Source organism: Phragmites australis, chromosome 10, assembly GCF_958298935.1.
Source record: "Phragmites australis chromosome 10, lpPhrAust1.1, whole genome shotgun sequence".
Lineage (NCBI taxonomy): Eukaryota > Viridiplantae > Streptophyta > Magnoliopsida > Poales > Poaceae > Phragmites > Phragmites australis.
The window spans coordinates 3,011,876-3,027,067 of NC_084930.1; the positions used below are offsets into that span (position 1 = coordinate 3,011,876).

Sequence of the window (15,192 nt, forward strand, 5' to 3'; positions counted from 1 at the left end):
CCATAAAAAAAATAATAATAAATGTTTGGTGATTCATTAGATGACATAAGTGGTTAAAAGGCTATAAATTATAATACAGACAACCAGAACCCATACAAACTACAGTCAGTACTAACACATGACATAATATGCAGCTGATACCAGTAATAGATCCAGAATAAAAAAACTAGGGACTCACCCTCCTTTTCTTTCTCCTCTCCTTTTCTCTTTCTCTACTCTTCTCCTTTTCTCTTCCTCCCCTCCCCCTCTTCTTCCTCTTTCATGCAAAAAAAATGAAAGGGGCTTGGGGGCTCCAAGTGCATCCGGGATAGGGGAGGGGGCTCAAGCCCCCGGTGGATCCGCCGCTGGCTGATGCATAGTAGAAAACTGTACTTTATTACGATCACCAACACGGCAGCACCATATATGTTAGTATGCTGGGAAATATCTTTGCGAATATGGGTGCAACCTAGGTTAATGTCAGTCCATTTCAGCTCAGAGTCCTCCAAGTCATTGATGTGCTCATAGATATCTCCCAACTGACATTGGCCACAGAACAGAGAAAAACACCAAAAGGCAAGCGTCCCCAACAAAAGGAATCGCTTACCATACCACTACGCATCACTCCTTCTAATCCACTTGAAAAGTGTAGTTAAAAAAACCACTTCAAAAGATAAGACTTCAATCGATTAAGTGCACGAAAACTACACTCCACTGACAAATCTGATACATATCGGTAAGCAGATAGATCTGGCTGGAGCTTGCAACACCACACCAAAGTATCCCATGGCTGGCGCTAGAGGCCAACAGCTCATGGGTGTAACAGTGTAAGTATATCCAAAAATGTTTTATGAACTGCTCACGTCGTGATGTGGTCCATGTGAGCCAGCCAGTTTGATGTTGGTTGTGCTGGCCAAGTGCAGTTATATACATTGCTGCATCACCTGTGTGGATCATGACACCGATGAAAAGGATTAACGGCAGGTAGCCTGTCGGCCTTTGGAGGGGAGTGGTACTGTGACAGATAGTTGCTTTGCATTATTTGGCTGCTGCTGCCACTGGCTGTAGCTGGTCCTCCTGATTTGGGATCTCCAGTTTCATTCCCTCTCTGCAGCAGTAGCATCAGTTATTACTCATTTGCACATGGTCAACTCCATGGGTGTCTAGATATTTTCAAAATATGCAATATAGCTACATATCTTTGCCACATGCAAATGACTTCGATCGATTTCGAAGAATCAAAAAGGAAATCAAAACTTCATATAATTTGAACTTTCATGAGCAAGTTGTCTGCTCTATCCAATATATAGCATATGAGTGCAGCAACGACCATCTGATCGTTGTCAAGCTTATCTGCATATACGAGCTGATGCTACTGGTTTGCTTTAGAGTGGTACGTGGAAAAGTTCATTTCCATGATAGATATTTATTTGTCTGATATCGCACACCCATAACGTATGGAGAAACACATCGACAGACTATAGATTCTCTAACTCGACAAGCAGGTAAATTTAGGGATCATATGAGGAATACTGTAGCACCAATGATGTTACACTCGCCGGTTGCACACAAAATCCACGAGGAGGGATGGCTAGGCTATTCTCACCAAGGTGATGTACTGGTATTGGGTGCAACTTGATCTAAACACAAGCTGTTTCCTTTTTCCAAATAAAAAAGAAAACAAAAACAAGTAAATGCCAGGGTTTAAAGATGCTATCCAAGTGCTTATCCTTTTCAGGAACCAGTGACTGTGATTTCAGAATCCCTTCTTTCGCAGAGAAGCTAGGAAGTCCCAGAAGTGAACGCATATTGGAGCTGGAATAGCTAGCAGCAGCATATATAGGTCTATCATTGGTCGGCTGGTCCAAGTATTAAATCTTAGCGTTGTTGACAAAGGAATCTTGGAAAGCCAATGATGGGCAGCATAATCTTATCCTACGTTGTACTCCTACTGTCCTATGTGTGTACCATAAAAGAAAATTGTGTTAAGTTCTTCTAGCAATCTTGTAGCTAGCTCTAGATAACGTTCATGTGGTGAGACTGAAATCAAGGCAGGGAAAGATCAAGGACACCCAGGAACTAAAAAAAGTCAAACATAAACATGTAAAATACCATGCAAATCAGAATTTTCGTAGGTACTGGCTACTGCACCGAATCATAAACAGATCAGCAGCATGGTGTGTGACAAGTCAACTAACCAACTCAAATTTGATTTAGATCAACAAGAGATGTTAGTTTAGTACCTGTGTCGGTGGGATGAATGAATTAACAATAGCCTAGTTTGAGATCCAGCCGTCCAAGAATACTGGAAAGGCAGGGACAGAACATGCTGAGGCAGCAGTACATCAACAACCTGTCCACAATAAATAAATAAATAAAAGAAACACAAAGTAAGGGACTTGCAATTTGCAACTCACATGGAAGTTTAAACGGCAGTTTACTTTTCTGAGGCTGTGGGCAGATCCCAAAGTTGAGAGTTGGGATTTTGACGACGAAGGACTAACTAGGATAACTCATGGCTGTGGGCCCCTGGTATCTCCAGATCTCCACTGCAAACTACAAACATGTGAAGGTATGAATGGCCTAGCTTATCTATCAGAGAGAAAGAGAGCTGTTGCCAAGTGCGAAGTCCAAAACCTTGATATCTTTAATCCCGGCAAGACCTGCATGGAATATCTGCGTCACATGTTTTTAGTTTGGCCTGTTGTTTCATTAAAGCAGCCAGATTTGGTTCTCTGATTGGATGCTGCACTTCCCTGATCCTTCCTCGAGTCTGTTAAACAAATAGGTACCTCCTGCTAACGATCTCAACTTCTGAACTTTTGCCTTGCTGCCCTTGCATCCTGCACAGCCTGTCCACCATCGCATCATAACCTTTTCTTCCCTTTTGGTTGGCATCTGTTGTTTCTACTACAAAAGGATGTTGTTCGCTTCATAAGCACGAGGAGAGATAGAGCCTGGCTACTACTTCCAAAGCGTCTTCCTCATAACTCTCCCGTAATTAGCACTCTTCATGGCACAGGCTCTGAAATGAGTAATGGGTGCTGAGGATAGATTTGAGCAAGCTTCCTCCCATCCTGTGCCCCTGCAAATATATGGAGATTGCCAGCGGTCATGACCTGTAACCAGATCAGAGGAAAAATGCAAAATAAAGAGCTGGAACATGAGAACCAGGGCTTCAGGTGAGTGCCTCTTTGGTTGATTCTTGGTTCAGTGTTAACTCAGTACCCATCATTACCTGATTTCCTTCATACTCCGCAGTCAAGCATATAATTACCTTGCAAGTATAGTGCAATTGATTCAGGCTACAGTTATAATTTCTATGATAATTTTCCCCTCTTCTAGTGATGGGTGCTATTCAAGGTACTGATCTTTCAAACTGGTTGTTTCAGGAATGGCTACAGGCTACTGATTTGCTTCGTACTCACAGAATCCTCTCTGCCTTGTTGGAGATAAAGGGAATACCCATCACAAGTGATATAAAAAGTAGAGATTATATTCAGAAAATAGCCAAATTATTGCTGAAAGCTAGTGAGCAAAAGCTTTTATACGACATGGAAGAGTCAATGGACATGCATTCCAAACAAGACAGGAAGGAATCAGTTCGGAGAACAATCATGGAGCACGATAAGGTCTTCAGACAGCAGGTACGACAAAGTAGCCTTATATTCTAGTTAGCCATCTCGTAAGTGATAAGATGCACCAGATACCTGTAGAACATAAGAAGAAAGGAGATCAGACACCCTAATAGGTCTTGACTCCTGAGCCTTTTGATTATGCAAGGTTTATTTGACCACATAGACTAGAAAGTTAAAGATTGCTCTAGCTTCATAGTATAATGTAGTGCACAACTCTGCTTATGCCGCATAAACCCCTTAATCTTTTCCGTAACAAGTTGACAACCAGTTCTTAATCAGATCTAAGTTATCCTATCATTCCTGCAACACAGAACCTTTGCATCTTATACTGTCTTTTTTATCAGGTGCACGAATTGCATCGGTTATATCATGTACAGAAATCACTGATGACTGGATTAGGTTCTGAGAATCATAGTTTCCAATCTAGAACAGAAGAAACTCATGAAATGGTGCAGGGATCAAGGCCGGACCTCAAGAGTAGTCCTTCTACCTCAGATACCAATCAATCTGCTCGCCTTGGTAATGCACAACACTCAGCGCCCCAACAAGTACCTGAACATTTGAGCCTTCAAGAATGCAAGCCAGGAACCTGCCTAAGCCTCTTCAGTGAAGAAAATGCAACATTCGAAGAAGGATTTCACACAGAAAGACCAGCAGGCAGCCATAAATCAGTAGAAGGTGAAAGTTGGAGTGCCTCTGTGGAGAGTGATCTTGACCTCAAACTAAGCATCAGCCCCAGTTCACATGCAACAAAAACACCGCATTGGCTATTCTCAGGCAACAGGGAATGAAACCCTTCTGGTCAGCATTGATGACAGCAAACTGGTAAACATCTGGATCATTTAGTTAGATGGTGTAAGAAGCAAAGCACAGCACACCATAGTTTCATACCGAGAAAGCTGAAGCCTTCATAAAAACTGGTCTGCGGATTTTTGGAAATACATGTCTGAAGAAAAATGCACTTCTAACTCCCAAGACATCTCACGAAAAATAAAAACCTATGGCCTTGAAATGCTTCCAGCAAATTTAGATCAGGATTATTCTTTAGTCGCTAGTTATGTGTATGCAAAAAATCTAGGGCCTCGCAGGCACCAATACATGCTATTGCTAGGACTGCATTAATGTAATTGCCAAGCAAAACACTGGCAGAAATTCAGTTTGTCTTGTTTGTCTTGCGCAAAATTTTGAGTTTTAGAACAAAAGAGATCAAAAAACATAAAGCAAGTATCGAATTTAGAAGAACCAAAAAGATTACGATTTCAGTTCTCCTATAGCAATAGTTGTATAGTTACATTCACTGCTGTCATAAAAGAAGTTTGAATGACCTACCATGATCGATGTGTTTGCCATTTGCATGTGTTTTGTGCATACTTCATGCTTCAAGTATCATTTTTCAAAACCAATATGACCCCTTTTGCGATCAAACACCCAACTCCCTCATTACTCAAACATTGCCAACTAGATCTGCATTGTGTAGCTCTTCATTGCAAACCAGGATTGCCAATATTTAACTGCTTTGGAATCATAAGCTGCACTCTAAAGTAAGCTTATCCTGCTGTTCAAAGCTGATCGTCCTATATTCAGAAACGAGTCAGATAAATAAGTTGGCCAAGGTACCATTATTTGATCGAAGCCCATTTTGTCATGTTTCTTTTCTTTTCTTTTAAAAAAAATCCATATTCTGCATTCACCAGAACCCTCTGCAGGAGCATTCTCCGTCTTTGAAGTGATGGAATCTCATATTGTCCCTGACTATAATCTCGATGGCCTCAACTTTTGACACAAATCTTATAAATATATGGCAGTCCTCACAGATCCTTAGATTCTTTATTATCCTAATTGTGGATCCAGACCCAAGTGTGAGCAATCCAAATGAAAGAGCAAGCTTCTCACTGTGACCCATTAACAACCTTTCTTTCTCTTCCTCACTTACGTCATAAACAGTTGAACTAAGGATTGGTACATAGCCTGCAAGCTTCGATTTTGCCACTAGTTCCAACGATGCCTTCTTTATTTCATGTGTCCTTGGGTGAGTATAATCACCAGCAAAGAACTGATGCAACAAACCATCCCGGCCTTCAAACAAGCTAATTGCAGGATCCTTTTTAAGCCTCTGATTTCTCATCAGTTTCCTAACCTTTGACACTTCATCCCACTCTCCTGCTGATGCAAATGTATTAGATAACAAAACGTAGTTCCCTATGCCCTCTGGCTCAACCTTAAAAAGATGTTCAGCTGCAAATTTAGCAACTTCTGTATTTCCGTGGATTCGGCAAGCCCCTAGCAGTGCACCCCAGACACCGCCATGAGGTTCCACGGTCATTGACTTCACAACATCAAGGGCTTCATTCACTAATCCAGCCCGACCAAGCAAATCAACCATACAAGCATAATGATCTGCAGATGGCAATATCCCAAACTTGTCCTTCATCTGTGCAAAGTAGTAGCCGCCCTTCTTTAACCATCCCTGCATGGCTACAAGCTGTCAATACTCCAATAAAGGTGGCATGGTTCGGTTCCACATCTGCCCTCCTAACCATGTCCTTGAACAAAGCAATTGCATCGTTAGCCCTCCCATGTGATGCGAGGCTAACAATCATTGAACTATAAGTGTACACGTTCTTCTCTTGCATCCCTTCAAAAACCTTGTGTGCCTCGTCAATGAGGCCACACTTGGCATACATGTCCACCAACTCCGACCCAACAACCACATTCCTCCTGAAACCATTCCGCTCTACAATCTCCTGAACCCAGGCAGCACGCCTCATCGCACCGAGCTGAGCACAAGTTGAGATAGCACCGGTCAGTGAAACTTCATTAATGGCCATGCCGGCCGCCACCATCTGCTCAAATGCCTCCAGTGCCTTCACTGGCATGGCATTATGTGCATACTCGGTCACCATAGCCGTCCACGCCACCATATCCTTCACTAGGCACCGTGCAAGCACCTTCTCCGCTGATCCCATATCCCTGCTTCTTGAATACGCCACCACAATGCTTGTCCAGGAAATGGCATCCTTCACCATCATTTCATCAAACACCTTATGTGCAGCACCGACATCACCACAGGCAACATAAGTGCCGACAAGCGAGTTCTCAACAAACCGGTGCTTATCAAACCCTCCGAGGAGGATCGATACCGCGTGTGCGGCGGCGGCGGCGGCGGGTAGGGAGAGGGCGGCCGCGGCGGACTTGGCCAGCGGGGAGAAAGCGAACGGGAGGAACGGAAGCTCGCTGCCGTGTGCGCGACAGAGGCTGGAGAAGATGCGGAAGGTTTCCGGCGGCGGCGAGAGGGTGGCAAAAAAACAGTCTCCGTGTAGCGGAGCGGCGCGTGCGTGGGCGGGAGCGGGACCGCGGCGAGGCGGCGGAGCAAGCGGGAGAGAAGGAAGGGGAGGGAGGGCGGCGGGAGGGGCAGGCGGACGATGAGCGCGTGGAGGTGGCGGAGGTGGGGCAGGGATGGGGAAGAAGCGACGGCGGCGAGGAGCAGGGAGGTGAGGGACGGGGGCGGGAGGAGCGGGAGCGGGAGCGGCAGGTCGGTGGGCAGGCGCGGGGTTGGAGGAGGAGCGGGGAGCCGCGCGGGCGCGCGAGGCGGGGCGAGGTGCACCATGACGTGAACGTGACGCCGGCGTCATGCCGTCATGGGCGCGCGGCGCCACCACGGTGCGAGGCGAGGCGAGGCGCGCGCCGTGGAGACGAGCCGCGGCAGACGAGGCGTTGGTCAATTGGTTTCGAAACGGGCGGTTTGTCTCAGGAGCCGGCGCGGTCGTGCCAAACCCATCATGTCAGCTGGTTTGGGCCGCGCGGCCCACCACTGAGACCGGACGCGTGCGGGCCTCGGCCGGGTTCCGCTCCGCCAAAGTAGAGCTGGCCCAATGGGTCGGATCAAATGGGCTAGCATGTAGCCCAATTCTGTGGATACAGCTCAAACATGACACAGCCCGTTTATAATTGGGCCGGACCGGACCAGCACAGCACGACGAACTGAACCGTGCTTGGATTAAAACCGCGGTACGTCGGGCTAGCATGCACGATCCGTTATGGACCTGGCCGGCACGGCACACGGCACACGGCACGATCGATACGGCACAGCCCGACGGCACTGCAGCAGCACGTAGGCAAGCATGCAGAGCGTCAGGCACTCAGGCCATCAGCGGCTCAGCGTGTCGCAGTGATGGAGAGAGTCAACGGACCGTTTGAGACAAAAAAAAATAGTAAAAAATTCAAAAAATCACGAATTTTTTCCTATAAATAAGGGAACCAGCTATAGCCCCCATTCCACACCAGCAAAGGCGTCAAGCTTGCACCTTCTCACCTTTCTTAAGTTCCTAATAAAATCGTATAATTTTCAGAACATATGTTGCACTCTATTTTCCTTTCAGTAGAAAGATTTTTAATAGACAACCCATCAACAAATCTCATTTTTATCTGTTTTTATAATTTTCCTTGATTTGTTTGAATTTTTAAAATTTTTCTATGTTTTTTGTAAATTTTTTAAGCTTTCCTTAAAAAAATTTCCTAATTTTTAGGTCCTAACATGCTTAATGGTCAAAACCGGCCCATCAAGCCTACCGTGTCACATATCAGCATGGCGCGATCCGAACTTAGGTGGGTTGTACCTTAGGCAGGGGCCAAACTGGGTTGTACCACTTCCATGCTCGGGCTGCCCATTTGGCCAGCTCTACGCCTAAGTCAACGACTAGTGGAGATTCATTAGCTTGGGTCGCGGCTTGACTCCCTCGACCTTTCGAAGCAACGAATTTTTTATTTATATATTTAAAATTTTCAAATTTAGCTAAAATTTTGAAAATTGAAGGACATTTTTTTTTCTCATTGCACAAGTTTTTTAGCTGAAATTTTTGTGAAAGCTAGATGATAGCATCATCTAAAACATTTTTTTTTTCAGAATTTTACATGATTATTTAAATAGTGTTTTAAATTTTAAGGTAATGGAACGGTGTATTTTTATTTATTTTTAACATGTTACTCGTTGGAAGCGACATGTTATTTTTTAAAATATGTCACCGTTAAAAAGGTGACATGTTTATTTTTTAAAGTATGGCACACGTTGGAAGAACGATAACGCTCTATCACAGTTGCAACAGGCGACAAACGCATAGTTACTATTTATTCAATCCCCTAAAATTGCTAAATTTGAAAGAAAAAAAATCAAAGCAGCAGACCGACTCGTACTTGTATGCACTGTGCGCACACGTATGCCGGTGAGGGTCGTATTCGTATATGGCTCAGTCACTCTATACGATGTGAATTCGGATTATTTCTGGACCATGCACTGACACGCGATGGACACTGCAACGTCCATAAGCAACCGGATATCTCGTATAAGACAAGCTTCCAAGGCTTTGAGATATTCGTGAATTGACCTGCATGTCGCTCACCGGCGTCTCGTATCAAAACTCCTGGTTCGTTTTCTCTTCACGTTCTTCAGGTACGACCAGGGGCGGACTCACCGTGATGAAGAGTATTCAGTTGAATACTGAATTTTTTTGACAAAAAATAGTATATAGTAGCTATAATATATATATATATTTATTTATAGTTGTATCAGCTTGCTTCCTAGCTGCGTCAATCCATCAGACTAACTTCTCATGGACCACCTAGCAAAACTTAAGTCAAGTTACAATTCATCCTATACTTGGCCCATTAATGTAAAGAGCCTACCTTTTTATACTACAACAGTAATTATTAAGAGTCCATTATCTTCATATAGTTACAGGAGATTCTTTTCAAAAGCCAAGAATATGCACATGTCCATGTTGATATGTTCTTAAATGTTATTGATTGGCAACTTTAAGAGTTTAATGACAGATTTGATGAGGTAAATACATATTTGCTTTTTGCATGATATCATTCAATCCTACTTATTCATTACTTGTTTTTGACAGTTAACTTAGTTAAGCTTGCTCAGTTTTATCTTAAGGATTTTATAAGCATAGAAATGCACCAATTTAAGCGTGTTTGGATGGCCTGCCGAGCGCATGCATGCACCGGCGGATGCAGCATCGTGCGTATAAATTGACAGAGCGCGGTGTTTGGTTGCCGTGACGCCCATGCTCCGGTTGCATCCGCTCGTGCGAGTATACGGCCGGATGCTGCATGCACCCATGCGACCAAATCAGCCGTAGCTCGCGTCCTGGCTCGCCAGATGCAACGGTTTGACGCTGGGCCCACTCGTCAGCGACAGCGAACTTCCTCACGCAGCCTCAGATTCAGCCTACCAAACACAAACTCAAATTCTACCTGCATCCGCTCATCCAACCAACCAAACACACTTCTTTTCCAGAATACGGATCCCCTCAGCCTACTTCCACTCATCCAGGATATACGATGCAGCTCTACAAAAACTCATGCGGACAACCAAACACACCCTTACTAACTGATATGCGTAGAGACGAAAGGTTTAGAAAAGTGAAAAATCTTGCATAGCTTTCCATTATGCTTGTTGAAATTTAAAAAAAAACATCAAACATGATGTTGTGTCTAAGCTTCTTAAATTGGTATTAATTCTTTCTGTAGCAATTGCTAGTGTTAAAAGAGTATTTTTTTACAATAAATTATGTGAATAACAACTTAAGAAATAGAACGAGAGACCAATACTTGAATGATTGCTTGGTTATATTTTTTTAGCGTGATTTTTTTATGCATGTTAAGGACACTGACATCATCAAACTCTTTCAAGCCATAAAAGAATATAAAGTTAAATTGTAATTTTTTTAAGTATTTTATAATTTCTCTTAATTAGTTGAAGAACAATTTGTATTTTAATTTACGTTATTATAGACTTTTGGTCAAATCCTGAGTCCGTTACTGCGTACGACCAACTGAAACCTCTAGCACCGGAAGCTGTTCATCACTGCACAACACACAGACCGGTAGTCTTCCCCTGATCACACGATCTACTTTGCATGCCGATCACACCTCGTGAGCAAGCACGCGGCCACGAGCTTCGCTTGCAGGCTGATTATGCACCTCCCACGCAGCCGACCAGATCAGGCGTAGCTCTCAAGCTCCAACGAAGAAGTGCGAATATTCCGTCACTCTAAGTGACTCCAATGCGCAGGCTCCCGTCCGCACACGGTGATCAAATCTGCACAGTCCAACTCATCCACCGCCATATCAAGCGAAAAGCTGAAAGCAGCAATAATGCGCTTTGTCGAGCGTGCGTGCATGTCCATTTCGTGTTATTTAAAGTCCAGTCTTTTTACCACATCAGCAATGCACTAGATCCAATGACCGCATTCCGGTTCAGAATTCTCTGAATCTTCGTCAGTTATACATGGTAATCTCCAATGCTACTACATCACTTGCACTAAAATCCTAAAAGAACCCCAATCGCCTTGCATTTCTAGTACGATGGCTATTAGCCTATTACACATGCGCTGTGCCATATAGTGCATTCTGCAAATATAAACCTGCATGCATGTTTCCCTTCTATACATCTGGCTGTGAAAACCTGAAAAACGACGGGCTTATCAGTCTGTCTCTGAACTGATTTATACATCTACGGCAAGACTCAGGGTTGTGGTCAAAAGAAGGACCCCCGTAATCTCGGACATGATCGGATCTTATGACGCGTTCTTCACTAACAAGGTGACAAAAGCATGGTCTTGAAAGCCATCTACACGCGCGGCCGACCGAGGATTCTGGACGGTGAAAACGCCACCCATCCATACTTCTTTCTAGAACGTGTGGTTCTGCTGCGAGGTGCCTCTTCGTGCCATCCTCTGTATAAAAGGCTGCACTTGCCATGTAACTCCTCACCACTCGCTGCTCTATCTCTTTCCAAGTCATTTAGCAGTGGTGTTCAAGCTTCGCTGCGTGCAAGTAGCGCGAGACTGCATGGCTTCCGCTGCAGCTTTCTTGGCTTTCTCCCTCTTTGCTTTACACCTCTGCTGCTGCCATGGGCAAGCTGCTGATGCTGGCAACGGCGTAACTGCAATCTATAGCCTTGGCGACTCCATCACTGACACGGGGAATCTGGTCAAGGAGGCGCCTCCTGGCATGTTCGAGACCATCAAGCACCTCCCATATGGCGTCACGTTCGGGTACCCAACTGGACGCTGCTCTGATGGCCTCCTCATGATCGACTTCCTGGGTATGTTTACTGACTGAACCAATGCAAGCGAAGCTTAGTTTCAGAACTTTGATACTACAGGCATTTCAGAAGCAATGATGTCTCTATTTACCATTTAACTGTTCTAAATATTTACCTAATAGCAAATTTAAGTACTCCACTAGTCATAAATACTTGACATTTTAACTAAGATCTGATCAAATTTTTAAAATTTTAACCGTTAATAGCTTCTAAAATATTTAGTTTGAAAAGATAAAAATCGTGTAGATTTGTCTTAAAATACTATTTTTATAATATTATATTTTTATTAGATATTATACATATATTCTAATAGAAAACAATGGTTAAAGTTGTACATTAAAAATCGTGAAAAATTAGAAACGTCGAAACAGTAGGCATGTCCGTTTCTGAGGTTAATATTCTTTTGTTCGTTGTATGTGTGCAGCTCAGGATCTGGGTCTTCCTTTTCTGAACCCTTACCTAGGCAAGAACAAGAGCTTCGACCACGGCGTAAACTTCGCCGTCGCTGGAGCCACCGCGATGGACCCTGCAGATCAGTTCAACCGGAGCATCCCCGTCCCTTTCGTCGCCAACTCCCTTAAGGTGCAGCTTCGTTGGTTCAAGGACTTCATGAAGTCCAGCTTCGCCACAGATGGAGGCAATTCATCTTCCCTTTTCTTTCAGTTGCCAATCAAATGCACCACACGTGGAGATCTGCAAGTTCCACGAATGAAATGCTCAAATCATTTTTTTTTTGGTGATTGCAGAGATACGCAAGAGGCTTCAAAACTCTCTGGTTTTGGTCGGGGAGATCGGAGGGAACGACTACAACTACGCCTTCTTCGGGAACAAGGAGATAAACGAGGTGGAGAAGCTGATCCCAGGGGTTGTTCGAACCATCATAGACGCCACCAAGGTGAATCTACGGAAAAGGCAACTCTATTGTGCAGATAAATAGACTATCTTAACCGTTCATCTCTGCTATCTGATACTTATACATCTGTTAATATTTTTATATATATTACGATTTTTTTCATCTACTCCTAACACACGAATCTTAACGCAAATAAACGGTATATATAAGTTACACGTCATGCTAAACGGTCCTTTTCGCACAGTGACACAACTAATGGACTTATGACATTGCTAAACTGGAAAGGACTGTCATGAAAACTGGGATAATAACGATTCCGGATATCGCAACCGCAGGAGGTGCTCGAGATGGGCGCGAACAGAGTCATCGTCCCGGGCAACTTCCCCATCGGCTGCGTGCCGGGATACCTGACCATGAAGGCCGGCTCGTCGGAGCCGTCCGACTACGACTCGTCAGGGTGCCTCCGGGAGCTGAACCTCTTCGCCGCCAAGCACAACTCTCGGCTCCAGCGCGCCGTCGCGGACCTGAAGGCGGCGTACCCGAACGCGTCCGTCGCCTACGCCGACTACTTCAACTCTTTCCTCGCCCTCCTCCAGAACGCCTCGTCGCTCGGTACGCACGCACGGTTACATGGATGACGCGAAAGCAAAGCAAAGCAAACCTGTGCCGTGTTGTCTGATGCGAACGCGCGTGTGTTCCTCCCCAGGTTTCGACGCGGCGAGCACGCGGAAGGCGTGCTGCGGGGCGGGCGGCGGCGACTACAACTTCGACCGGCGGAGGATGTGCGGCGCCGAGGGGGCGACGGCGTGCGCGGAGCCGTCGACGTACGTGAGCTGGGACGGGATACACATGACGCAGGCGGCGTACAGGGCCATGTCCAGCCTCATCTACCACGGGAGGTACCTGGAGCCGCAGATACTGAATTTCCCAGAGAAATATGGCCAGACATAGAAAGATTCTTGCAGACCATGCATGGTGCCGTGTGGAAACTCCTCGGCTTTTCAAGGCTCCGATGAGTTCCGTCAGCTATTGTAGTAGTAACAGGGAGCATCAGTCAGCTGTATCAGTGTATGCTATGTACGTTTGTAATGCATGATGTACAAGCTGTGAGCAATATACACGTTGCAGCTTTTAGTTCATCCATATATACAACCTGTTGTAAGTGCGTCTAGCTGGTGCAGTAGAGGTGGCACCATGATTTCATCTAGGCTACACAGAATACAAACGTGCGTGGCAGAGTCCACGGACAGGACGAGTTAACCCATATGGAATGGGTTGGTCATACCGTGCCCAGTTGTCCTTGCAGATAGTTAAAAAAATTGGATGTGATTTGCCGCAAGAATCAAGGCTGATTTTGTTCCGTAGATCAGAATGGCTATACTGAACTATTCACCTTTCTTTTCAAAACGGATAGAAAGAGGTTTGTCGATCTTATATTAGAAGAAAAAAAAGAGTAGTTTATAGCCAACGCCACGAGAAATAAGAGACAGCAACACAGCCTAGCTACTGCCCCCACTGGAGCAGAAAACACAGTGGCTACTCTCAGCCTCATAAATCAAAAACAAAAACATAACGAAAGCTAAACAACGCTGATCGGTCTCCTCTTAATCTGGTATGCCAACTGTGTAGCGAACGTTGAAAGTTTTTGAAGGTTCTGCGGCTCCTTTCTTTTCAAATATTATACCAAAAATATATGACTATGCCATCAAAAACTTTTTGTTGTTGTTGTTCTATCTTTTTCCGTACCTGATGCCACCATCTCTTAATTGTCGTGTGCTCTCCTAGATCCGGTAAATTTTTTAGGTTTAGCCATGTGGCGAGTTTCTTCCACACTTCCTTTGTAAAGAAACAATTTTTGCACAGATAGAGTGGGGTCTCATTCTCTGCTCGGCATAGCTTGCATGTTAGATCATGGGACCATCCCCTTCTTTGCAAGATTGTTGACTGTTAGAATTTTTTTGTGCAAAAATAGTCATACAAAAAAATTTGCATTTGGGCTCTGTCTTTACCTTCTATATTGGCAACATTTCAGCTCTCGGTATGCTTCCTTCAAACTGGATGTTGTAGGCACTTTTGTGGTGTATTCTTCGTCATTTGTCCACCTCCAAGTGATTGAGTCCGGCGCACCTAAGTCTGGCGTGACCCCTATAGGTCTTCCCATAGATTTACAAATTGTGTAAGCTCATCTTAGGTTGTGAGGTGATATAAGTTTCCAATCCATCTTGACTCGATCAATTGGATTTGTAACAATATCATCTATGTACAGGGAGCATCTCAAGTGTGTCGATCGTGGTAGGATTGGTTGCAAAATGTTGTTTAGGCTACCAGTTCAATAATACACTGCAAAGAATCAATTACCATGATAAATAGCATTGGTGAGAACGGATCACCTTGGCGAAATCCTCTTGCATGTCAAAATTCCTTCCCTAGGTCCCGTTGAGAAGAACTTTGGATGAAGTGATGGCCAACAGCGATGCAATCCAGTTTCTCTATTTTCAATCGAAACCCCAAATCTACATGACGTCAATAAGATAGGGCCAATTGATCGAGTCAAAAAACTTTAAGATGTCAAGCTTCACAAACAGTGCAGATTGTTTGTTCTTGTGGAG

At 44.5% G+C, this 15,192-nt stretch overlaps 2 protein-coding genes and 1 pseudogene across 2 annotated transcripts; 2 read left to right on the plus strand and 1 right to left on the minus strand.

Annotated features, from left to right (window-relative positions):
• Positions 1-356: 356 nt before the first annotated feature.
• LOC133883270 (pentatricopeptide repeat-containing protein At5g44230-like) lies at positions 357-7,350 on the minus strand (annotated as a pseudogene).
• LOC133883271 (uncharacterized) lies at positions 3,497-4,408 on the plus strand. Its single transcript, XM_062322543.1, has 2 exons — positions 3,497-3,626; positions 3,962-4,408. Exons 1-2 carry the CDS (start codon positions 3,534-3,536, stop codon positions 4,406-4,408), a joined length of 540 nt encoding a protein of 179 aa, XP_062178527.1. The 5' UTR covers positions 3,497-3,533.
• Positions 7,351-11,384: 4,034 nt separating the features above from the next.
• Positions 11,385-13,722, plus strand: LOC133930047 (acetylajmalan esterase-like). Its single transcript, XM_062376743.1, has 5 exons — positions 11,385-11,730; positions 12,155-12,367; positions 12,477-12,625; positions 12,919-13,195; positions 13,290-13,722. The coding sequence occupies exons 1-5, from the start codon at positions 11,475-11,477 to the stop codon at positions 13,532-13,534; spliced, it is 1,140 nt and encodes a 379-aa protein (XP_062232727.1). The 5' UTR covers positions 11,385-11,474; the 3' UTR covers positions 13,535-13,722.
• Positions 13,723-15,192: the final 1,470 nt, after the last annotated feature.

What these genes read in the sequence shown, in the direction of transcription:
- LOC133930047 (XM_062376743.1), top strand. Translation starts at nt 11,475, where the DNA reads ATGGCTTCCGCTGCAGCTTTCTTGGCTTTCTCCCTCTTTGCTTTACAC. An exon ending in CCTCATGATCGACTTCCTGG is followed by an intron (nt 11,731 to 12,154) that starts GTATGTTTACTG and finishes GTATGTGTGCAG; the next exon opens with CTCAGGATCTGGGTCTTCCT. An exon ending in CCATCATAGACGCCACCAAG is followed by an intron (nt 12,626 to 12,918) that starts GTGAATCTACGG and finishes TCGCAACCGCAG; the next exon opens with GAGGTGCTCGAGATGGGCGC.
- LOC133883271 (XM_062322543.1), top strand. Translation starts at nt 3,534, where the DNA reads ATGGAAGAGTCAATGGACATGCATTCCAAACAAGACAGGAAGGAATCA. An exon ending in ATAAGGTCTTCAGACAGCAG is followed by an intron (nt 3,627 to 3,961) that starts GTACGACAAAGT and finishes CTTTTTTATCAG; the next exon opens with GTGCACGAATTGCATCGGTT.